At 46.7% G+C, this 25,519-nt stretch overlaps 2 protein-coding genes across 2 annotated transcripts; one reads left to right on the top strand and one right to left on the bottom strand.

The window, feature by feature from the left end:
- On the bottom strand, window positions 1-21,670 carry LOC111071807 (serine/threonine-protein phosphatase 6 regulatory ankyrin repeat subunit A). The gene is given in 19 exon segments (XM_041596332.1): window positions 1-694; window positions 814-1,031; window positions 1,338-1,455; window positions 1,967-2,095; window positions 3,038-3,267; window positions 5,862-6,555; window positions 6,614-6,820; window positions 6,882-7,418; window positions 7,482-8,909; window positions 8,972-8,986; window positions 8,988-9,275; window positions 9,582-9,677; window positions 9,679-9,878; window positions 9,958-10,171; window positions 11,367-11,459; window positions 13,357-13,473; window positions 14,949-15,050; window positions 19,115-19,216; window positions 21,128-21,670. Coding segments are annotated over 19 exon segments (5,172 nt in total). The 5' UTR covers window positions 21,506-21,670; the 3' UTR covers window positions 1-688.
- Window positions 21,671-23,341: 1,671 nt separating this feature from the next.
- On the top strand, window positions 23,342-25,105 carry LOC111071812 (beta-Ala-His dipeptidase-like). Its single transcript, XM_022363335.2, has one exon. The coding sequence runs from the start codon at window positions 23,342-23,344 to the stop codon at window positions 25,103-25,105; it is 1,764 nt and encodes a 587-aa protein (XP_022219027.2).
- Window positions 25,106-25,519: the final 414 nt, after the last annotated feature.

Genomic DNA, 25,519 nt, shown 5'->3' with positions numbered 1-25,519 from the left:
GGTTTCTTATACAAAATGAATCAAGCTTAGTAATTACGAAATTTATATTTTCTGGACAATTACGGGGAAAACAATGAGAGATCAGGCGGTATTTAGATATAAAACGGTTTGGTTTGGTTCGACTAAACTCCGATTGAAGCTAAAGTTAGATACTTACAGACTAAGATAATTATTAGCTATGTTCGATCGCTCATCGTCGGATTCAGCTTAGTACAAAATGCTAGGAGTTTGTTCAAAGAGTCGGGCAAAATGGATGGATGCCTGGATAGGGCTACCGTAAGTCCAAAAAGGACTAATAAAATTGACTTATTTCAAAAATCTCGAATATGGAAAACTTGTTTTGTTGTTCATCATTCATACAATAATTGTCGTAGAAATGATATCCAAAATTAAAATGAACTAATCTGATAAGGCGCTTCGCAGGTTACCCAAAACAATTTCAATATTCTAGCTAAATTAGTTTACCTTAAGGCCATAGGAAGGTGAAGCTTAACTTAGGGTCAGTGCGGCTTAGCAGTAGGTTCGCTTAGAGTTAGGGTTAGGGCTTAGGAGTACAGTACAGGACAGACAGACAGTACAGGCGGTTGGATAGTCGAGAAGAGATAGAGAGAAGTTGGTGGCGGAAGGATGGATAGTTGGAAGAGAGAAGACAGTAGACAGTAGACAGTGGAGTGAAGTGAAGTGAAGCTTAGACCTGCAATCGAAACTAATTTAGTAAGAAATCCAAGGGAATAGTTCTGTGTTGTTCCATGCAGTGTGCTAATTAATTTATTTGCGTTCCGAGGCGGCCCTAATGGCGGCTCTCTTGCCCACCTGTGCCGGCGGCTGCTGACCCCCGCCGCCCTCCTGGGATCCGCTCTCCGCATCCGAGTCCTTGAGGGAGCCGCCCTCCTCGTCGCCCACCAGCGCCCGATACTTCTTGGCAATGGCCTCCCAGTCGGCCACGTTCTCGATGCGGTTCTGATTGGCCTGTGAGAAGCTGGCTTGCGATCCCAGCGGCGACAAATGCACCTGCGACAGTGCCACCGAGTCTAAGGGGCAAACAAAACGGGATTATAAATGCAAGATTCCTCCAGCCAGAGAGTGAAAGAAGGTTGGAAGTAGAGGAAGATCTTTTGAGCTAGAGCGAGCCAATGGTTAGGAGAAAGAGAGACAGTAGAAATAGACGAGAGAGAGAGAGAGAGATCGCGACAGTCTTACACGTGAGGAAAAAGACAGTTAGAGATGGAGATGGTGGAGTTGGTGACCGCTGTTAGCTACAGAACTCCCGCACTTGACCAACAGGGATACAGAGATAGATACCCATGCTATCGAGTAGCAACTGCAGCGATACATACTTGTCTCACCTTTCTTGATCTTCGATAGCCACTTGGCGCCGGCCTTGGTGCGGGGACTGGCCTGACGTATTCCCATCATCTGGACCAGACTTGGACGCTTCTTTTTCTTCATGCGTGCCTGTGTGGCGTTTGTGTGAGTTTGATCGAGATCAAGGCGCATTAGACACAGGACATGAATGACATACAAGACAAGAGACACAACATAAATGGCGATCAGCATTTGGTTGGACATCAAAAGCGTATTCTCAGTGACACAGTGACACAGTGACGGAGTGCAGAGTACGGGGAGTGCAGTACACAGAGTGTCGACAGGTGCTCGGATTTTACAGAAAAGTGACAGGTGGAAAGTGCTGAGTGTTGAGTGGGGGGTGGTGGTTGGTGGTGGTTGGTGTTTGGGCAACATTCACAATTGGTGAGATTCCTTATGCGGTTGTTGCCAAATTGCTTTAAATGGGTTGGGGAAAAGGTCAGTAGAGAGCAGCGGACTGCACCCGTCCGAAGGACAGTTCTGGTAGTAGTTGGCAGATAGATAGATATGTATATAGAATACGATAGAGAGGGAGATACATAGGTAGGAACAGCGAGGCTGTTGTAGCTTGGGGGCTTGGGGCTTGGGGAATTCAATTTACCTTGACCTTCTCGACGATCCACATAAACCAGGTGGTAACTAAATTAAGCGGCGAGGGCGCTGTTGTGGTGCGATGCATATTGCGTATAAGCTTTGACAAGCCAAATTTCCACTCGATGTCGGATTGTGCCTAGTATTTCATAGGTTTTGTTTTTTATTTGGCAGAGTGAGTTGATGGATGGATGAGGCATTGGCATGGCATGACAAGGGAGTACAAGAACACAGAGGAATATACGGGATGAGTTTCGTGAGCTGAAGCCTGGTAATTTTCAGTTTTGGCTTATAGATATACGTAACTTAAGAGCTGCAAAAAGGATCAATAAGGGAAATATGCAAATGCAGACGCCTGTTTTGGATGGCAATTTCCCAAAAGGTTCTCTCGAAATTGTCATACAAAACCTAACGTATTCATTGGTATATTTCTGTAGTCTTAGGGCTAGGACACAAAACACAGACACATAGACATGCAGCAACACGTTTCAAAGCATGCATTAGCCAGCACTGGCTAGGCTGGGCTGGGCAGGGCTCCTTGCCCAGCACTGGTCACAAAAGCAGGGCCGAGCAGCCCTTCTAGGCGCTAGCTAGCTATTCTTCTAAAGCTAAACACTAAGCTTTACTGTACTTCCATCTGCATGGTCTACCAGTACTTGGCTACTAGTCTACTAGTCTAAGGCGCAGTGTGGCTGTTTCGGCACAGGCTTCCATCTTTGAGATACAATTTGCTGTGAAAGTGTATCTCTCAGATTGCTACTGTTTTGGTTTTCCTTGAAAAAACCTGGAAGATGCAAGTCTGGGCGGTTGATGGATCTACAGAATGTGCCAGTAAAAAGTTCTCTAAACAATTCTCTAAGAAATCTCTAATAAAATACTCCAAAATCTTTTCATCTCAACTGAAAGTATTTCTTTGACAAAACGTTGCATTTGCTGAAAGAGACTTGAAGATTAGTTATCATTATGTTATGGCAAATAAGAGACTTAACTTAGGGATAGTATAATTATGTTGTATGTTGTATTTAGCATATGTAGGAGATTGAAAAGGATTGCTCAATAGAAGCGCCATTAGCAATACTACCTGGATTCGTTGATAGGTGTCTGACATCATAGCAATCAGCAGGTTAATTAGGACAACCACCGACACCAACATGTAAATGCCAAACACAATTTTGAACAGATACTCAACCCAATACGGTTGAGTGGGCGTGGCTACATTTTTGATTTTGTCAACTTGCGTTTGCTCGGTCGTCGTCTGACCGAACACGGCGAAGAACAGTAACTCGAACGAGTTTATCGGATGCATGCGCACTGTGTCCAGATATCCCCATACACAGATACCAGATACAAATAGACACCCCCGTTTCCGGACACGCACACACACCACACACACACGTAAGCGCATGTATTGGCCAGCGTGGAAATTATATTGAAAAATAAAAAGATAACGGACGCCCATTTTCGACGAGCGGTTGGCCCATTCGTTGACCAACCCCAGTTACGCCCATTGTGGTCCAATTGTGGTTCAATTTTGACGGTCAGGGGTTGTTGTAGTTATTACCATTAAAAGCATTAACATAAAATCATTCAATAAAGAGCAGAGATATATGTATATATGTATATGTATATGTATAAGGAAAAGAAAAAAGGCAGAGGAGAGAGAAAGAGAGAGGGAGAAATATTGGATTAGTGGCCTCGTCAATACAAACCTGAATGCGTTGATAAGTATCCGACATCATGGCAATTAGCAGGTTAATGAGTACAACCACAGACACTAACAAATAGATGCCAAAGACAAATTTGAAGAGCACCTCGGTCCACTCGGGACGCAAGTGTCGCATGGGATTGATGTCCAGAGTGGTCGTTTGTCCGAAGACGGCGAAGAACAGACGCTCGAAAGCCAGAAATGGCGTCATGGGTCCTAACACCGAACACATTCACATTATTCATATGCATTGACTCATACTTGATGCATGAGGCGATTCGTTAAGGCATGGCTTGCTTGCAATACACCCATATATATTTATATATATACATATCGGAGATACATATACACATAGCTATACATATGTTATGGTTTTGGCACAGGCGTGTGTGCGAGATACGAGCAGTAGATTGTTGGTTACATATTTGGGTGGATGGGTTGGGTTGGGTGAGTGCGTGTGTGGATAACACGTCAAAAGCGGCAGCAGAACACGTTCGCAGATCGCAGATCTGCGCATTGGGCGCATTGGGCGGTTCGAATTTCACTGATCGGCCAACGCATACGAATACGAGGATTCGATTCGATTCGATTGGTTTCGATTCGGTCTCGGGTGCAGAATTTGGTGGTGGGCAAGCGGGCACAAGCTGAAGCCCCTGGCAGGCGGGCAGTTGCGAATATATGGCAGAGTATTCTATATATTTATTGATTTTGACTTTTGCTAAACATCAACATGCAGTATTTTGAAATTTTGATTTAATACACGCTTCAAATGATTATCTTTGGATAGACATTGACTAAAATCAGTAAAACGAAAATCAAAATAAATAAATTAAAAATAAAAAGAATTCTGCTGGACAGCTTGTTGGTCTGTTTAGGAATCGGAAACTATTGAATTATAAGTATTTTAATTTAAGGAAAACAAGTGTCTCGCATTGAGGAAACTTTAATTGGAATTATTGAGACTCTTTGAAAGTTCTATACTTCTTCGAGTAGGAAGATGACTGGCTTGAGCCTCGTCAAAAATATAAATTGCATAAATCATAGCATCTATTCGTATTATTTAACATTTTACAAATAATAATAAATGAAAGAATATAACAAAAAAGAATAAAAATATAATTTATTTCATAATTCTGTTTTCCGTTTTCTGTTTTATTTAAAATCGGATTCAACTAAAAAAATACTCGATGCACAAGTTCATGTATAAAATGACAAAAAAAATAAAAGTATAAAGCTTTGAATATGATACCTATGAAACATTGATCCACAACATCAAGGATACAGAAAAGATGGGAAGGACCCCAGGGTCCGGGGCAGGGGCATCGCCTGGCCTCCTGCCTCTCTGGGGGTCCTGCCCCCACAAAACATGCCTCAAACGAAAGATTGTAACTGAAACGAGCAAAGGCTAACGTAACGCTGTTTGTTGTAAGGAACGAGGTGCGGGGAGCTGTTGCTTTTTCCATAGCACTGGAAAATAAGATGACAATAAAACTTTTACGCACAACATCGAAGGCGAGGAGGAACGGAACGGAGTGGAGTGGAGTGGCTCCGGTTCCGATGTGGAGTATGGGGAGTACGGTTAAGTATGAGTAAGGGGGGGGGGGGGGAGGGTGGGAGCACATGGGTGGACCATGCAAAGGCTGGGAGTAAGTACGAGTACGAGTACGATCTATGAGTGTATAGGACTTACGATCATCTTTGTGCTTGCGTCGGAACTCGCTGAAGCGATTATCGACATAGTTCTCCGCTGGAGGAGGTCGCGGGGTGGGCATATCATCTGTGTGTGTTTTGGTTCGTTGAGATCAGAGAGAATGTGTTATTAGTATGGACTGGCAGAGATAGGGGGAGACAGAGAGAGAGAGAGGGTGTGGACACGACATCAAGGGGTATTTTGCTGGAGGGTTGCTGTAGTTGGATTGGTTTGGTTTTTGTACTTTTGTTGAGCATGCAATTGTTGTATTATGTGGTTGTACGAGTATTATTTCTTAGGTGAACATCGAGCACACACACAGACAGATTTCATTCAAGGCAGATAATGTGGATACAGATACTTATCAAGACACATCGAACACGTTAAAGGAGGAAGTTTTGCGAAAACATTCCAGAAAAAAACAAACAAACAAACAAACAAAAACGAAAAAGGGAACCAAAAACTAGACAAAGTAGACTGGAGTAAAGCAAGGCAAACGTCCGGACTTACCGTCACTGAAGTAGCCCCGGTTGCGGTTCTTCTTCTCGAAGCTGCGCAGATCCTCCGGCGAGAAGTTGGCAAAGGACTGATTCAGGGCCACTATGTGCATGGAGAAGCCGAACACGAAGATGGCCAGCACGGCCAGAAAGCGGGCCAGATCCTTCAGCAGATCGCCAATGATGATGGCCCAGGGCCCGAACAGGTGGTGGAAGGACAGGAAGTCGAGGATCTGGACGCAGGCCAGCAGGAAGGCCAGGGCGAAGCACTGGTTCCGACAGTACACCATCGTGGGCCAGTACTCCTTCGACACGAACGCAAAGGCGGCCACGTGCACGCCCACCCCGGCCATGCCCAGCAGCAGGACCAGCACCTTGATGGACCCCAGACCCGACTTGTCCGAGGGATTCGTCAGCTCGAAGAGCAGCAGTCCGCTCAGCCAGATGAGCAGCCCGATCTCGTACCAGTAGGGGACCAGGCTGAGCCGCAGCACCGGATAGATGGGCGTGATGCCCACGATGCTCAGGTGGATCATGAGGTAAATGTGCGAGGTGAGGTACGACATGAACTTGATGATGGGCACCTTGTTGAACTTGTGGCCCATGGGGAAGGTGAAGCCGATCCAGACGGGCGGACACACGATGAAGGCCACCAGCAGCAGCATGATCTTCCAGGAGGCCCAGGTCAGGGAGCCGTGCCAGAGTTCCTGCAGAATCAAGCAAAGTTTAGTGAAGTTGCGGAAGGGACTCTCCCACGTCACACACTTGAAGATATCGCTGGACCACCGTGTGGGCAATGACCTCCTTCTGCTCGTTCTCTATGAGGACGTCGAGAAACTCCACATTGCGTTTGTCGGTGGCCTGCAGGATCTTCCCCGCTGAATCGGAGCCAGCAGCCAGAGCCAGGAGTTCGGTGGCCATCGTCTCGCATTGCTTGCCAGCAGCCACCAGATCTTTGGCTCGCTCTTTTTCCTACACAATGGAAATAAAGGTAGAGGTGGAGGTAAAGGTAAAGGCACTCGGAATCGCTCACCTTTGTGGATAGAACCATGTAAATGTTGGATAGCTTGGCGGCCGTATCCACTGGTGCGGGCGACACCAACACGAACTCTTGGATGGGCTTGTTGTTGTGGTTCTTGGACACAACCATCAGATTGTAGACGAAGCGCTTGTCCTCCATGAGGCCGTAGGTGTCGTGCTCCTTGTTCATGAGGTAGCGCAGCACCTCGTTGTGGCCCTCGGAGGCGGCGAACCAGATGGCCGCGCAGCCATAGTTCGTCTCAGACTTGGGCGAGGCACCGGCCTCGCACAGCAGCTTCACCACCTCCAAGTGACCGGCTTTGGCAGCACAATGCAGTGGCGTCCAACCGTTGCGATCGGTTGCATTTATCTCCGCGCCCTGTCCGAGCAGAATCTCCACCATCTGGATGTGGCCGTGCATGGCAGCGATGTGCAGGCCAGTGCGGCCATTCCTATCCGTTGATTGGAGGAGTTCCGCCGACCGACTCAGAAGCAAACCAACCACTGACATGTGTCCGCCGAAGCAAGCCAAATGAAGTGGATTGTAGCCCTGAAAACCAACAGATATTACATTAATATTCCCCTGGCGGAAATCAGGGGGGGAGGGACTCACGTTTTCCGTTGTCGCCGCATCAACCTGAACGCCCGCCGAGTTGAGGAGCAGTCGCACCACGTTCTCGTTGCCCGAGAAGGCAGCCAGATGGAGGGGCGTCATGCCCGACTCCGTGCCCAGGTCCCCGAACAGAGACTGCCCCGTGGGGGTCTCCGATTTCACCGTGGCGGGGACACTCGTGAGGAGTTCTCGGACCGTGTCCGCTTGTCCGTAGTACGCAGCCACGTGGAGGGGCGTTAGACCCAGCTTCTTGCTGTTGATCCTCAGGGAGTTGGTGCTTTTAAGCACGTCCAGCACCTGTCCGTGTCCGTTCTGGGCTGCCAGATGGACGGCTGTGAAGCCCGCCTTGTTTTCGTCGGTGCAGGAGGCACCGGCACGGACCAGGGCCTTGACCACATCCGCATGCCCGCCCTCGGCAGCCAGCTGCAAGGGCGTGGCATCGGTCAACTTATTTCTAGCCGAGATCACGCCAGACCGATCGAACTTCATCAGCTCCTCGATCACCTTCACAGATCCCTGCATGGCGGCAATGTGGGCACAGGTGTTGCCGTCCTTGCTCGTCGCGTTCACCAGCGACGGATGCTGCTGCAGGAAGAGTTTGGCCACTTCAGAGTAGTTGTTCTGCGCGGCGACATGGATGGGCTTCTGCCCCAGGTCGTCCGTCGCATCGATGTTGGCCCCCAGCTCGAGCAGCAGCTGGCAGACCTCCATCTGGCCGCTGGCCGCCGCCAAGTGCAGGGGCGTCTGCTTGCGCAGCGTCAGGATGTCGATCACCGCGTTGTGGTCCTTGATGAGGAACTTGACCAGGTGCGTGAACCCGTTCATCGAGGCCAGGTGGAGCGCGGTGCGGCCCACGCGAGACTTCGAATTGATGAAGGCCTTGTTCGTTAGCAGGGCGTCGCAGACGTGCAGGTAGCCCCGCTCGGCGGCCAGGTGCAGGGCCGATCGGCCCTCGGTGTCAAATACATCGACTCTGGCGTGATTCGCTAAAAGGTTGTTGACCAGCTCCATGTGTCCCCGGTGGCAGGCGATCAGCAGCGGCGTCCAGCCCACCGACGACTGCCGGTTCATCGCCTTCTGGATGTCCGTGGGATTCATGTGCGAGATCATCTCCATCAGCACATCGTTGTTGCCCGCCACGGCGCAGTAGTGGAAGGCCGTCTCCAGGGCCGTCTTCGTCTGCAGCGTCACGTCCGCTCCGTTCTCCAGGAGCATGGCCACGATCTGCTTGTCCGACTCCGGCATCTTCACCTCCTCCTTGGTAATTTGGCAAGTGTAGTGCAGCGCCGTGGCGCCGTCGTCGTTCACGGAATTAATGTACGTGGTGGCCTTGTCCGGGCCGTGCTTCTCCTTCACCGTCTCGATGAGGTGCCGCACGATCTCCGGATGGCACGATCGGCACGCCATATGCAGGGGGGTCTCGCCCGTCTACCAACAGAAAGTGTCACTCAATAATATACATATGTAAGCTGTGTGTATGGTCTACTCACATTGGACTTGTACAAGTGGATCTCCTCCGTCCTCCAGCAGCTGCATTAGCGTGGCCAGATTTCCATGACTGGCTGCCACATGGACGGGGGTAAGGGCGTCGTCGGTCGTGAGATTCGGACTGGCGCCCGACTTCAGCAGCATGAGGGCACAGCGATCTCCGTCCTTCACTCGCGCTGCAATATGCAGCGGCGTCTCCCGAAGCTTCCCGCCACGAACATGGACATCGGCGCCAAATCCCAGCAGCGTCTCCACGACGGCAGGCTTGGCCGACTCCACGGCTATGTGCAGGGCCGTATAGTTGTCCTAAAGAGTATCGAATTATTCTCTAGATCTAGATCACTTAACAAGGAAAAGACCCCTTGGCTCAGAAATGGTTACTTCTGGGCTGCTGCACTCCGTCTGCATTTACATAGAGGCAGTGGGAGGGGATCTGCCACCAACTGATTACAATCGGATAACCATTACAGTCAGAGTCAGGAAATAAATATTTATATTGTGATGTGAGTCTGCTCCTATTGCTGCGAGAGTGTTCAACGGACTTGAAGGCATCTGAATATCCTAAGATCTATGCACTGGAGTGCATGGTATGGCATGGTTCCCCCTACTTACATTCGTGGTGACGTCCACCTTCTCGCCCTTCTGCAGCAGGGTGTTGATGATGCCGGTGTGTCCGTAGGCGGCGGCGGTGTGTATGCTTCGGGCTCCCGTCCTTGTTGGGCATGTGGAGGTAGACACCCTTCTTGAAGAGCATCGTGGCGCACTCAGCATGGCCATTGAGTGATGCAATGTGCATCAGTGTGCTGCCATCCTTGGTGCGCTCGAAGATGCTCGCCTTGAATTTGTCCGCCAGTATTTCGATGACATGCGCATGCCCATTCTCGGCGGCCAAGTGCATCGGAGTGCGATCTGCATCGGAGCGGAAAACATGGAACAGACGGCATTAGAGGTGGTATTATCCTTGGTCCAGTTACGGACTCGCACTCACCTTGATTGTCCGCAATGGACGCTGAGGCACGCACGCCATAGAAGTACTTGAGTAGAGCCTCATCGCCCTCGGCGGCCGCGATGTGCAGCGGGGTCTGGCCCTCCCCGTTCTGCGTGTCCACGTTGGTGCCGTAATCGACCAGGATCCGGACCATGTCCACGTCCCGCCGTCTGGCGGCCAAATGCAAGGCCGTGTCTCCATTGGCCGTCGTTGCCTGCCACCGAAATTCGAGCATGAGAAATTGCACTTCATTTGGCGCATTTTATTTTAGTGGGGCGGAAGGCGTCTGCCCAACTGCTATGCATACGTTTCACCCCCCTCTCCCAAGTTTAAGCTGCGTTTTGGCCACACATTTGACCCAGTTTGCCTGCCGGCTGATTGCGTGTTCAGGCAGCGGCCAAAGTCAACCTCAACTTTAACTTTAACTTGAACCCTAACCCAAACACCGAATCCTCGGGGCACCGGCGCGGCGCCCCTTTGGTTAATTTAATCGACACGCATTGCTCTTGGCATGTGTTGCACTTCAACTTCTCGCAGCTGGAGTCGAAGCCCACAAAGTTGGGCTTCACGCAAATTGAAATTTTCCGCAAACTTTGTCAATGTCGCGCACTGTTGCACTTTTCCCCGCTGCACTGTTGCCGCACTTCACTTTACTTTACACCAAGTGCGTAGCCCAGAGAACGGAATTTACATTTTGATTTATTTACCCAGTTTGCGAACAGCTCAAGGCTCGGCATGTGGACATAATCTGACAGCCAAGCCGGACATTTGATTGGCATTAACGGAGTTGACTTTAAGGCTTGAGCCAAGGATGCACAAATCTTACATTTCAAATGCGTAGAACGTGCAAGGAATTTGCATATAATCGTATGATTTATTTGGCTGACATTTGAGATTGAAAGCAGATTTTGAAAGTGAAAAGGGGTCCATCTGATACGACTCTAAACTAGATGAAGGATCTGGTTTGCTTACAACCTCAGTTTAAAGCAATTCCTAGAGATTCGCAATGCCCATTTGTACGCGAATGATTTGTTTTCTTGTTTTTGATTTTAATGAAGAAATTCTGCTCTGTTTTTAGCACTTAGTCGGTGCCTTAAAAGCTTTGAAACAACAATGGGAAAGTATTCGTATTTGTAGAGTCCTTACATGGAGTCCGACCATGGATTGATTGTTGTGCCTTCCAAAATTAATATTTATATATTTTTTAAGTCCCTCAATCCCTTTCATGTTACAGATACCCCAGAAATCTTTCTATGGTAGTATTTTTAGAGCGCTAAAATATGGCCCCACACTAGAATGCTTATCACCTTTGCCATCCCGCTTAGAGTTATATATTTAGTGCATTGAAAATATGGCTTTCGTAAGCCAAAGATGTGTAAATGTTCCATGTTGATTTGCCTTGAACTCACCTTTAGTTGGTCCGCCGTTTGTGCAGACAGCAGCTCTCTGCACATGGACTGATTGCCCGACTCCACGGCCAGAAGCAATGGGATTTTGCCACGCTAGGTGAGAGATAGGTTGGTTAGCATACTAAATACATAATTATGATAGCCCTCCCGAAGAAAACAAACACACACACCGACACACACCCACATATGTACAATAATAATCATAAATATCCAATTAGCCAATTCGAGCCTCAAGTGTTAACGGCAACATGTTTTTTTTTGCGCTATTTTTAGCCAACTTTCGCAACTTTTCGCTCCAACTTTGAAACTGCCGAAGGCAACCCTCCCTTTCCCCTGCCAGACAGAAGGAGGGCCTGAGCCGGAGAGTGGGGGCGGAGTCATCAGCGCTATCAGGAAGCGAGGGAAGTAAATCAAGTTGTACAGCGACTTGACCCCCTTTTTTTTGGTATCCCCACCTTGTTGTTATTTGTTTGTTGTTGGCAACGAGTTGAGCGCCCTCGTGCGGGTGGAAATTCTTCGAGCGGGGAGTACAACTGGAATCCCGAGAGAGCGACTGGAATCCGCCTCGAGGTGCGTGCTAGTGTCATTGTGGCCCGAACAGCGTCGAACTGTTAAGCTATTTGGATGGTGTCCCAAAGAAGAAACGGAGACCGAATCGAAGGCCAAATACTTCATACAACTAATTTCGGCTGACAGTGGCATTATCGTGGTGCGGTTGCCTTCCCAGAATGGGCATGGTCTCTCCCTCTCTCTCTCTCTAATTGATTTAAATCAAGTTGCTGTTTGCCATTTACCGCACGGGAGCAGCACCATCGCATCGTATGTGTTCTATTCCAAGCATTGTGTCTAGACAATCAATCGGTGGCCCACGGATGAAGTCGATGGCAATTCGGAGTGTAATTTATGCGCTCCCGTCGCGTGCGTAATGGAAATATCGCCCCGTGCATTTGCACCCGTGCACGTGATGCGACAAATAGTTCCGCATTTCAGTTACTATTTCCCCTTTGTGGTTTGGGCAGAAGGGAGGGGAGCATTGTGCAGAAGGCGGGGTCCCGCTTTTCGGTTAGCCAATGCAAGTTAATCAGCGAAGCACGATGACGCTGATGGTAATTCAACTCTGACAGAAACTCGCTGACTTTGCCAAGAGTTTCTTTCGTTTTGTTGCACTGCGAGAAAGCTGAATGCAGTGCAGGTGATGGGAATATTTAAAGAATTATTTCAACAATATATTACATATTATAATCTTCTTTTAAATATCATTGAATTAAATGATAGCCTAATAGCCGTAAAAGAATCGCCTCCTTGTGTCTTCTTTTTTCAATGGTTTCTTGTTTTATATCATATTATTTCATATCATTTGAATCTCCGTAAATTATCACATTATAAAGAAAACCAAAAGAATGGTAAGGGCTCCTAAAACGGCATTTAGTAGACCTGAAATTTCATGTATTCTTTATATATGAATTATTTACTTGGATAAATATTTTCTATCAACTATTGTTTGATATTCTTCTCAAAGCTCTTTTGATAACGAAATTAGTTGATTCAAAAACAAAATTCTCTATGTTTTTTCAGTGCATGTGAAACAGGAAAATCTCCTTTATTTTTTTGGTGGGCTTTCTGAATTTTCGGCTAGTCGAAATGCATTTGCAGTGGGCGGTTTGGCATATCGATTTTCCACAAATTTTGTTTGCTTTATTGTTGCTGATGTTGCTTTATTGTTGCTTTACTTTTTTGTATATATACTAGTTTTTGTTTTATATATTTTGGTGATTTTTATGAAGTCTCTGTTTACGTTGGCACCGCCTGGCACTGGAGTCGAGTGTACTCCATTGCTGCAGTACGAGTTCGAGTACGAGTATGTGCAGCTCTCACAAGCGGAGATAACTGGGCATCAATGTTGCTCGTTGCCAACACTTGTGGCTCGCCACGAGTACGAGAATTACTCACATTCATTCATTCACTCACATGCACACTTGGTCACACTTACGCCGTCTGCTTTCACGCGTATATCCTTGCCAGCAGCTGCGAGGAGAGTGCGCAGGATATTTGTTGCAGTTCCGGTCTGCCGACTTGACACTAAATGCACCGCAGTCTGAAAGCGCGACTGAAAGATGGAAAAAGATACGTCACATAAGATACTGTTTTATTTTGTATGGGAGATGTACGCGTAGGTGTGTACACACTGGAGGGTTGGGGGCACGCACTGATTGGCTTGGCAACACCTTTATGTACGAGCAATAGACGGGAATGAATTACTGCGCTCTGTGCCGTCGTTTGCTATTTGGTTAATGTTCACACCCAAAGACAGTTCCCACTCGGTTCAAAATCCCGTTCGCTACTGAATTGGTGAGTGGCTCGTTTTTGCGTTTATAAGCACATTCGTGTCACTTTTCCTCCACTCCATTTCAGCGGGGGAGCGCGCTAAGCTCATATCACAGATTGACAGGCAAAAAGAAAAAAAAAAAAAAAACTTATGCCACTACTCACACTGACAGGCCGCAGTGGGTGGCCGCGGAGCACAGGAGCACAGGAGCTTAGGAGCACAGGACTAGGGCTTAGGTTAAGAGAGCGGAGGGAAGCGGCAGGTGTTGCTCGGATAGTGTAGGGGCAGGTGTGGCACGTGGGATGGTGCTGATGTGAATGCGGAGCTTGCCACGCACACACGCCAACGGGGAGCACTTGAAACTTTGCTGTTGCCAAAACAAAAAAGTTTGCATCTGCCCCAAAGCGATAGAGCCATACAGGCCATACATCTCCCCCTCTCTCCTTCGATAGCTCTCCCTTTCGCTCCTAATGGGTGCTCTCTTCTGATAAACATCAGTAATTTGGGTATGGCACACGCCCCTTAAACCAGCAAGCCCGAAGAACTCATTGCGGCAAGAAAAATGAAGAAAATGGTATTAATTCCAACACGAAAATGAGATTTAAGAAAGACTCGACGGATACCTATGGTTGGCTATTCTTATGAGTAAATCTTGGATACATTATTTTATAAGAAATTCCACACTTAAATTTAATCAAAACTTGAAGCTACAAATCTCCAAACTATCTGAAAACTTAGTCCCTTAATGAGTGCACTTCTAATATCAAGACCCAGTTGGTAACTTAGGATTTTCTCAGTTGTTTCTTTCCCCCTCGCTTTCTCTCTCTTTAAAGCGCTGGCTATGGCTTTAATAGAGTCGAGACTTTGCCATCATAACCTTGTCGCCAGTTAATTGTTGGTTCCCGCCAAAGTCACATGCAACATGCGAGCCACAAAGTGTTGCATCTTCGGGTCTGACCTTTGCCCCTGGCAGTATGCGTCTAATGGCCTCAAATTGCCGGCGAGGCATTCGTCATTAATGAAGCTGATAGCAGCCCCAAGGATCCGAGCTATGCATCGATTTCCATTGCCTCAAGCGTGTGGGGAGTCCGAGGAATCGGGGAATAACCAAAGTGCTTACGTGTCACCCCTGGATGGTGGGCTATTAGGAAAAATTTCATAATAGTACAAGTGAAGGGGCTTTGAGAGCTTGGTACTCGTTCTTGCAGGGTATATATGGGCAGGGTATATGATGAGGTACTGGAAGGAATACTCACGCCACCAGTGGAGAAGGGATCCACGCCGCGTTTTGTTAGCAACAATTTGACGACATCCTCACGCGAATACATTGCCGCAATATGTAGCACATTATAATTATCCTGCAAGAGAGAGAAGAGAAGAACGGGAACTTAAATCAATTGCAATTCATTCGCAGGAAACTCCCGCACTCAGTGCCGGGTCAGTTCAATGGGTCAAAGTCAGCATTCGCTTTGCATGTGGAGCCAACCGACCAGCGGCATCAGGGTGTGGTTGTGCCTTTGTTGATTACTTAAGCCACAATCTTGCATGCGGACTTTCACTTACTGGCATTTCTTAATGGCCCTTGCAATGGCCCAACCTCACATGCAAAAGCTGCATCAACCGCTCCAGAAAAGCCCCAAAGAAACAAAAACAGAGAATTATGACCCTGACCAAATCACCAAAATGAAAATGACTTTAAAGATAACGTCCTACCAAATATTGGCCTGTATTTGGGCGACAAGTGGGGATTATAGGGTGTGAAAGTGACTCATATGTGAATTGGGGCGATGGCACTAAATATTTATTGCCTTATATAATGAGCCATAACGCAATGTGCTACACATACGCCCCGTGGGCCCCGTGGTCCCCGTGGGCCGTGTGCCCCAAGCCGTCAACGTCTTTGACTTAATTTATAACTAAGCCTCCCCATTGTTCTCAACCAGAACGGAAGTGAACTAGTTTTATATACGTATGTGTATTGTATTGTATGGGCTCCTAATGGCTCCCGAGGTCTTTCTGCACTGTCATCGGGTTGGCAGGTGGAAACCAGAGCTACCAGCTCTGGTAAGTGGATACATTCGATGAAGGCTTCTGGTTCCAACTTTCCAAGAATCAAAACTGAAACGCCGCTTGGCGTGCAATCATCGAGTACTTTCCCATGGGATTTCCCTTGAGTAAATAGAGTGTGTGGGCTTCGTTGCATGTGAAATTTGAGGTTTCTTTTGGTTTATTTGCGACTATTTCTGGCCGCAGCTTTAGCTAATTTGCATAAAACGAACGCAAGCCGGCCGAATAACGTCGAGTCGACGGCTTTGACACATGTCCAGAAAGCCAATCCAAGACGCTGGGGCCACTGGGGCGCTGCATAGAAGGAAAAACCAAAGCAAACAGAGCCGCGCTCCACACGTGGAGGCACGGCCTGGCATGGCCTGGCCTGGTCTGAGATTGGGCTTGTGGCATGGCAGTACGGGCGACTGGCAGCCAGGCAGACAGATAATATTTCACGCGCTGTTTTGCATACTTTTGAGTCAAGTCGAATCGGCGGGCCTCGAGGCTCCTCTTTGGGCCTGTGTCAGTCTGTTGTTCCTTGGCGAAAAACGAAAGCAAAAACCGGAAACAAAACCAAAACGGAAGCGCAAATTTTCCAGCACATTTTTGCCTTTTACCATGGGTTTTTTTGTTTTGTTTTTGGGAGGGGTAAAAGAGAGTCACGACCCAGTTTTTGTGGGTGTTTACGGCGCAGATAAGTGTGCTACGCTTTCTTGGCCAGTTGACGCCCCGATGTTGCAAATGAAGTCATTCCGGCAATTACTATTACTCCGCATTGTCACACACCCTGCAGAAATGCTAGAGCCCTTTTAAATAATTATAAATCCGCATTAGGACGGTCTTCTATGCTATGGGGGTACGTACACACCCGTGCGGCTAATGAAGTACGTAATTAATTTTTGGCACACGCACTCATCGAGTGGGTGGGGGAGTGACAAATGAAGGAGCACATTTTATTTACGCTGTCATCGCCACATATGGAGAGGCTTCACAGTGAAGTAGAACTCCACTCGAGCTTAATTAAAATTGCATATTAATGACGCCACTGGCCATAAAAATGTAGCGGAAGTGGCGCCTGACGTCGAGGTCTTTCTCCTTATCCTCACTCACTCACCCGAAAGGTCAGGCCCGAAATGCCGCAAGTGGAGTGTACGAACGGGGCGTGCTTTCCAGTCATGTGCTTGATTAATTGGCTTTTAAGTTGCAAAGAGGTGTTGCTCACGGCCTCACATGCTGGCACCGCCCCGAAAAGATCCACCCGAAAGAAGTTGAGAAGTTAAAAATGTTAATTAGGCGGCAGTTACATCATATAGGAGTATTCTTTATGACCATTACAATGGTCACGAGTCTTGGACTCGGCCTGTCGTGCTGTGTCGGAATTACTTTTGACTGACATTTGCTTAATTTGCAAATTGTTAATGCAATAAACAATTTTTCTTTTTGGCCAGAAGTAAGGCTAAATTTTTAATTCATTTAGATGGAATGGTAGCTGGAGGCTCCAGCATGGAGCATAAATGTAATTACTTTCCGGAGAAACTAAGGGAGTGACATTAGAAGAGGAAGATATTATCTTGAAATGGACTACAACCCAAAATGTTTCTCAGCAAGGTGTGCCGTGAATAATGGGATGAAGAAAATGGCGTAATGTACATAAGTTTTTTTTTTTTCATTTATAAAGTCATGAAAATAAATACGTTAATGATGCAATCCAATGTTGTGGGTTAGTCACTGAAGGAGAAAAGAATTGTCTTATATTCTCTGGTATTTAATTTTGTAACTGAATTTTCTCTGATAAGTTTATTAAGGATATCTAAGGGATATATATTTTATTCCTTTAGTGGAGGGGGCAATAATATAGAAATCAGATATTTAAACTGAGTTCCATAATAGGATCTACCAGAAATGTAGCTATATACAGATAGATCCTGGCAATGAGATACCTAAAGCCCATTCTAAGGAAGAAGCTCTTAATACTAAAATATCTCAACAGTGTCTCCTTATTATAATTGGATTGGCTTGCCTACGAAAGTGCTCAATTCCGTTTCTCCTAGCTACTTTGAATGGCGATACAACAGGGCCTTCAATAACAATAAAACACTCGTCAGGGCTTGTATTTCGCAGTCCAACATTTTCATTTTCATGTTCAATTGTACCTTTAACATTTGCCCAAAAGTTGGTCGTCTTTTTCTGTACGCTAACAAGATTTCTTAACCTTCTTTTATGAGCGGAAGAAACAGAAATTTCTGTGTTTGTTTTGGTAATTTAATTCGCAAAGTCTCCGCTGGTCTCCCTGGCTTTGGTTTGCCAACAATTATTTTGTAATTAGGTCAAGGATTTTTATCGTTTCAGGGCTCCAAAATGTACGCGCAAAAGTAAGTGGAGAGCTCTGAGGCACTTGTGGCAGAGCAGCTACGAATGAATTGTGCTAAGTAATTGCGGCATGCAAAGGCAAAACCCAAATGCGGCCAAGTGGTTTCCAGCCAAAAGGCCGATGCCAATTGGTCACTTCATTTGCAGGGCAGAGGCTTTGACATCCACAAGGAAAATTGGCAATAATCACGATTATAAATGGGAGAAGAAGTAATGATGATGGTCATCATCGTTGACCTTTGATCTTCAAGACTCAATCTGTATTCTGGCGATGACTGTAAGAGTCGTTAGCTCTTACGGAGTTTCGGTAACTAACTATTATAATATTTTAATAATTTAATTTTGCAAATTTCTCTTCACTTTTTGAATAACTCTTAAGACCGATTTCAATTCTCTTTCTTTATTGCTTTTATAATAGTTTTTGGAATGGGACATCATGCACATTTCTATATCCCAAGGTTAGAAATAAATTATACACAGATAAGAGTTTATCTACGGTTGAAGCTTCAGTCAAAACATATTCCCCTAATGTTTTACTTTGTAAATATCGTAAAAGAACAAAAATACAAAATCCAGATGCCACCCCAAGGAACCATTGACGAAATTCCCCAACCGGACTCTTGCGTGTTGTAGCTCTGATTTACTCAAAAAACCAGCCACTAAAGTTAACTGAATTCAACACAACTCGACTCGACCATCGGCCAAGCGCTGTTCGGTTGACCCATTGAGTGGAGTCGCCGGGAATCCTCGTCAGTTCTCCCAGCAGTGCGTGCAGAAAGTGCGTGGATGTGGCTGGTGTCGGGAGTTACCCATTGGCGTTCCCAGTGCGATATTTAATTATGCGGTTTTTATTGATTTGACACAATTTCAGCGGCTTCTGTTGGCTCCGCCGGCTTAAACAGCTGCTCTGGGCTAAATCGGTCTCTTGCGGGCAGTTAGGAGCTGCTTTAAACTTCGAGTATGCCTGGGCCATTGCTATTGCTATTCTTAGCCAAACACTTACATTATTGCGAGCTCCCACATCGGCGCCCAACTCAATCATGCGATCCATTATGGCGCTCTTGTTGTCCTTGGTTGCGTACATCAGCGGTGTCATGCCGGTATTCTGAAACGGAATACGATAAAGATAGCATCAGAAATGTTTTAGTACTAAACTGAGGCAGATTATCTTGTACACAAATTGTTCGAAAGTATAGTGTCCACGTTTCCCCTTTCAACTTTCTTCAAAGTATCTCAAAAGACACCTTCCCATCTGATGTTCCTACAGTCGTTACAATTCTTAGCCAAAACTGACCTCGTTATTCTAACTGAAGTATTTGTCTATTAGTAGCTGGATGAAATTAATTAGAGCAACCAACAGGTTCTAATAAACTAATCAACTAATAAACAAAAATTTAACAGCATTCTTAGCACACAACAGTTTTGACGTCATCTCCAAGATTTCATTACAAACAGGGATATAGTTTTCGGTATTCCACAATAAGATAAATGTTTCTTAGAAAGATAGATTAATTTACTGTAATGAACTAATCAATCGGCGGTCTCTATTAACAGAAAGAAAGCGGTGGCAATACCTTCAATAGCTACTTCTAGTTTTGTTTCCAAAAAAAATACCAAACGTATATTTATTCTGTATTTTGGATGCCATTTCTATTAATAAATATGTAGGTATATAACTAATTTTAGTGAATATGCTCCATATATATCCAATATTTCTACAAAATCTAGATCCATATTAAATGAATAAAGTTTAATGAATATTATAAATAATATGAAAACCACAATATTTTCCCAATTAATTAAATGCATACTTTTGGATAAAATACACATCCAAACGAATAGAAAAAAAAAGAAATTTAATAGGATTGGTCGCTTTTCTCTGTCTAAATGCGTTAAAAAATCGTTATACCCTGATTTATATTTTCAACTTCTAGAAAAACTGTCTAAAAAAAGCTTAAGTGATACTTAAATATTTTCCAAGCTGCCTAAAGAATGAATAAAATGCAAACACTGCTCCTACTATCTGAATCAATTGGCTCGGTACTAGGCCTCTTGACCTCATTCTCAAGCAGTCCAATTCATTACATTCATCATCATTATCATGGAATTGGGATTGTTCCGCAATCCGCAGCTGATATGCGGTACTACTCGTTCATTTACATACATATAGATTCCGATCCCCTCAATCGGCTGAGCCTTTACCGCAATTATAACGAAATCAAGAGCAAACCCATCAAGCCGAGACCTGAATGAAGGGCTCGAGCTCCTGCAAGTAAAGCGAAAATAGCAGAGGCAAAAATAGCTCTGGCAGAGTGGAGGCCATATTTATGCAAATATCCTCTTGGGCAGAGTCTAGTCTGGCAGACGTGTCCCCTCGCCTGTACCCTTTACCCCTTTTGGGTGTCTAGTCTGTTACCCTGCATTTGATTAGCATTGGGCTGTGGCTCGATTGTCCTCGACGGTGCAACGTTAATTTTATGTCAACGACTTTTTCGCTTGGTATTTTTATGGTAAATTGAAATCGAAGCGCTTCAATTTCCCCAATGTTTTATGAGTTTATCGGTTGGGTAGTCAGCGCAACTTGTGGCAGGACGCCACCGAGGCCCAGACCCAGAGCCAGAGTCAGAGTCAGAGCCGAGCCATTGCCTTGGCAGCCAAACATTTGGGACGCGCTATCAAATAACATTCTGGCCTGGCCTCCAGTTTCTGTTTCTGTTTCTTTTTCTGTGTACTGTGTGTCGTTATTTTGGCTGGTAAACAACCAGAAATGGGAAAATGCCGCCGACGTTGATAAGGGCGACGTTTGTACATAGCATACATCCCGTTTCCTATACCTATTCCTGTTCCCCACCGCTGTTGCCTATTGCCTATCCCTGTGGCTGTTCCTGTTTATGTTCCTGCGCCTATAACTATTCCCGTTCTGCCACAAAATTGATTTTACAAATTACTCGTACACTAGGGTGTAGTGTAGCAGGAGTAATCTGCCTGTAGGAGTAACAGTGGCTATAGCACTCACCATATCGTGTATTCCCGCCAGGGGTATGTGATTGCCATCTTCCCCCACATTGGCCACATACTTCTCCAGTTTCTTGAGCTCGGCTTCGATGGGCGTCCACTCGCTCTTCATGGCCAGGCTGAGCACCTTGTTGGCCGTGTCGCGTATGGAGGCGCCGGCACTGGGCGGCTTGGGGGCCGGAAAGAGGTCCATATCCTTTTTGTCGCCATTGCTGGAGCTGTCGTCCTTGGGATCGGATTCGGCTTTACTCGCGGGCGTCGCCCGTTCGCTCGGCGTTGTCGACTCGTCCGGCGGACCGGTCAGCGATGAGGGGGTCTTCCGGCCAACGCCAGCGCCCCCAGCACCGCGTCCACCACGTCCTCCGCGCGGCTGAGACATTCTGCTGGTGTCGGTGTCCTCCGTCTCACTCCCCGTCCATTACGAAAGAACGGCGGGAGCAGGAAGAGCAGGAAGAACAGGAACAACGGGCGGGGTACTTTTTGCTTTTAGCTTGTTTGCGAGTATATAGCCATTATGCGGTTTTCGCAGTGTATTTCCCGATTATTATAATTCCTTTATTGATTTGTGATATTGTAAAATTTGTACTTGGCACTCGCTTCGCACTCGCATTGCACAAATTCTGTCGGCCTCCGCATTTTACCAATATTTGTTACCAACAATTTGCATTTTCATTGGCAACACACTCACACCATCATAGACACACTCAAACACACACACACAAATGCACACACACACACACACACATGCACGGAGAGAGACAGAAGTCAGTACACATTCGGAGAGGTAACAAAAAACGTTTCTTGGCTTCGGCTGCCCACTTTTCTATATGTTTCCTGGCTATAAGGCCTATGGGGAGCAGTAGCTATAGCCAACACATCCGCTTGTTATTATTCCACTTTGATTCTTTCGCTTTCTTCACTTTTACTACACAAATTTATATGTTTAGCCCCTTTTATGGTTTCGGTTGCGTGTGCGTCAACGGTTATGCCCCCGGACGGCGAGCGGTTTGTAGTCCTTTGCCCCGTTCGACCACTGCCACTGCCACTGCCTCTCGCACTGATACCGCAGCTCCAACTCGCACTCAAACTCGACTCTGAGCCACCAACCGTTTGCCACGAGCGTCTGCGAGTTTCTGATTTGCCAGCCCCAAAACTTCTTGCCACAGAGCTCTGATGGGACTCGAGTCGCCTCAGCACCTTGGCAACACGACGAAGGAGCCTCCGGCGGCAGCGAACATCCGCGCAAGCGTCTGTTTACAATTGTTGAATCCCCACTCCGGATCCGCATGACACAGTTTTTGGCGCCAAAAGCGAAACGGAGGAGGCACAATTCTGGGAAAACTTCTCACGTTTCCTTGGGATTTCCATGGTCGCTTTCGCTCTCTCTTGTTTTGATGTGAGAGCCGAAAGGGGTGATGGCTTAGAGATTCATTGAGTGCTTTTTATTTTCTTACAATAATCTGATTTTGATCAAACAAAGAACAATTTTTCCCCTCTATTATTGGCAGTGCACAAGAAAAGCTCTTGAGAAATATGGAAATATTAAAGAATTAAAACGAAACGGATTGGTTTCTTTTGCGAGCAAATTTCTTTAAATGGTACAGTTCATAAGAATTCAGGTACATTACTGAATTATGATTATAATTGTATTATTATCGTAAAATAATAGCATACCTTTAGGCTGAATGTTTTTTTCTTTTAATTATACTTTATTATTTGCTTTTAAATTGTTACAATAGAAAAACAATTACTTAACTTACTGTTACTTTGAGTAGCAACTTATTTTAAGGGGCTATAAAAAATTTATATTTAAAAGATTTTTATAAAAAATGCGGGACAATTGGGGTTGTTTAGGGGGGGGTTTTGAACCAAGGGTTGCTTTAAGATATATTAAATAAATATTTAAATATATTAAATAGCTAGATCTGCCGGGTGAAATCGTGTAAGTCGAAGTCTGGTTCCGCTTCGCATGAGTCTTCTTGCCAAAACTTTCGGCTTTAGCGCTCAGCCTGCGCATTTATAATGTCGCCAAAGGGGTCGACCACAGTTGAATCTCTCAGAGAAAGTTACAAATTTATATTTTAAAGGGCACATAGGATAGGGTAACACTGCAATGAAAACTACGCCATTTCTTATTTGGCTTTGATTTGAAAAACAAACAAAATTTATAAAATTTCAAAAATAAAACCAAAAAAATACATAAAAGAAGGTCAAAATGATTTGCTGGGGCCAGCGCAATGAGTGCGGCATGCTGTGCAAAGACGACAGCTACTGCCGATGCGGGATCGGGGAATGCATCAAGGATTTCCCCGTTATCGAGCGAGGAAATTGGAGGGAAACGGAGCTGGCGGATGTCGTGCATGCCGCCAATCTGCGGTGCCACGAGTTTCTCAAGAATCTGGGCTCCATGGTGCAGATCCAGTCGATCAGTCAGGGCGTGGAGTACGAGACGCAGAACATGCAGATCGTGGAGCGCGTGACCCAGCACCTGGTCGAGATGTCTTTCAACGTGGAGACGATGCAGGTGAAACCCACCGTCGAGGGCAGCGATCAAACGCAGTATGTGCTCTTTGCCGAATACTTTTCCTCGCCTGCCAAAACCAACGTTGTCATCTACGGCTACCTGGACGTTCCGCCCATTGGCGAGGAGGAGAAGTGGACCCATGATCCCTTCCAGATGACCCAGCTGGATGGGATGCTGTACGGCCGCGGAGTGGCCACCTCCAAGGGTCCGCTCATGTGCTGGATATACGCCTTGGATGCCTGGCAGAAGGAGATCGGGGACCTGCCCGTGAACGTTCGCTTTGTGATCGAGACAAGCCACTACCAGGGCAGCAACGGACTGCGCGGCATCATCCACGACCGACCAGAGTTCTTCAAGACCGTTGACCTCATCATTCACTGCAGCCACTTGTGGATTGCGGACCACGCGCCCATGGTACCCACCAGCCACACCGGCTACGTCTTCTTCGAGCTGGAGGTGCGAGAGAACACACGAGCCAGTCCCGAGCTGAGGGCTACAACGGGCCACGAGCCGATGACCGAGATGTGCCAGCTGATGAACTCCCTGATGGACGTCAAGAATGGAGTCCTGGTGAAGGACATCAACAGGCATGTCATGCCGCCTACGCACAAGGACTGGGACATTTTTTGCCTTGCGGAGGTCGGCACAATGGAGTTCAAGGACACCTGCGACATCGAACGCCTTCCGTACGAGCGGTCAAAGCAGCAATACCTCCAGCACAAGTGGTGCTTGCCCAGCCTGTCGATACACGACGTCCGGGTCAACCAGCCGGAAAGCATCCGCAGCCTCTACAAGCCCACGCGCATCGTGGCAAAGTTCTCGGTGCTGCTCGTGCCGGAGCAGAGCATGGAGTACATGAGGTACTTGATCAAGGATCACTTGGATCAGGCCTATCTGCGCCTGGAGTGCATACACATCGCCCGCATTCGGGTCGTTGACCAGTTGGCGCCACTGAACGAGTCCCGCCACGACATCTTCCGCCGATCCTTCAAGGACGCCTTCGACAAGGTGTTCGACTGCAAGGTCCACATACCAGACACCATCACCATCAGTCTGCCGATCGTGAACGATCTGCGCAAGTTCTGCATGCCCACAGCCCACACTTTGGCGGTGCCCTTCGCCTCTGTCCACAGCCGCCCTTACACCGGAGACGAGAGCATCAGCGAGAAGATGTATGGCCAGAATCTGGAGCTGTTCCTGACCCTGCTCTATGAGATGTCGTTGCAGGGGGCGGACTGCAAGTGCGAGGTGGAGAAGGACTACTGCTTCAAAGTGGGCCACGGCTCCGGCAGGGACTTCAGGCACATGGTGGACCTCGTCCAGACCACCTATGTCGTTCTGGAGATGGATACAGCTGTCAATACAAAGAGGGAGAAACTGCGCGAGACACTCAAAAGGTCTCCGGACGCCAAGGACGTATTGCTTGGAGAAGACCGCGAAAGATCGCTCATTTAAATGGCTGCCCAATGCTGGCACAGTCCTCATCACACTGCTAGATTTGTGTGCCCAAATTGAGTGTCGTGTGAGAGCAGTTAAGGGGTATTAATAGACCATCAAGGTCAATCAAATGAAAAGTTCAATTCACAAAAGGGGGCACATTGTGGTACTCAACCTTACAGTAACGATAACAGAAGTAGGCATTGAACGCAAGGTGGGGTGGTCTAACTTATCAAAGATGCCAGACTACCACTACAATGGTACAAGCACCACCGACACATAATGCCAGCCGACTTTGTTGTACTAATTCTTATCGCTTATCGCCAGAAAATGAAATGATTAAATATTATATGAGTGGCAAAAACAATAATAATACTCTTGCCAGACTACACAAAAATATTAATGGTTTTCCAGGGTTAAATAAATCTAAAA

Source organism: Drosophila obscura, unplaced genomic scaffold (genome assembly GCF_018151105.1).
Source record: "Drosophila obscura isolate BZ-5 IFL unplaced genomic scaffold, ASM1815110v1 contig_14, whole genome shotgun sequence".
NCBI classification, from domain to species: domain Eukaryota; kingdom Metazoa; phylum Arthropoda; class Insecta; order Diptera; family Drosophilidae; genus Drosophila; species Drosophila obscura.
This window is presented reverse-complemented; position numbering and strand designations above follow the sequence as displayed.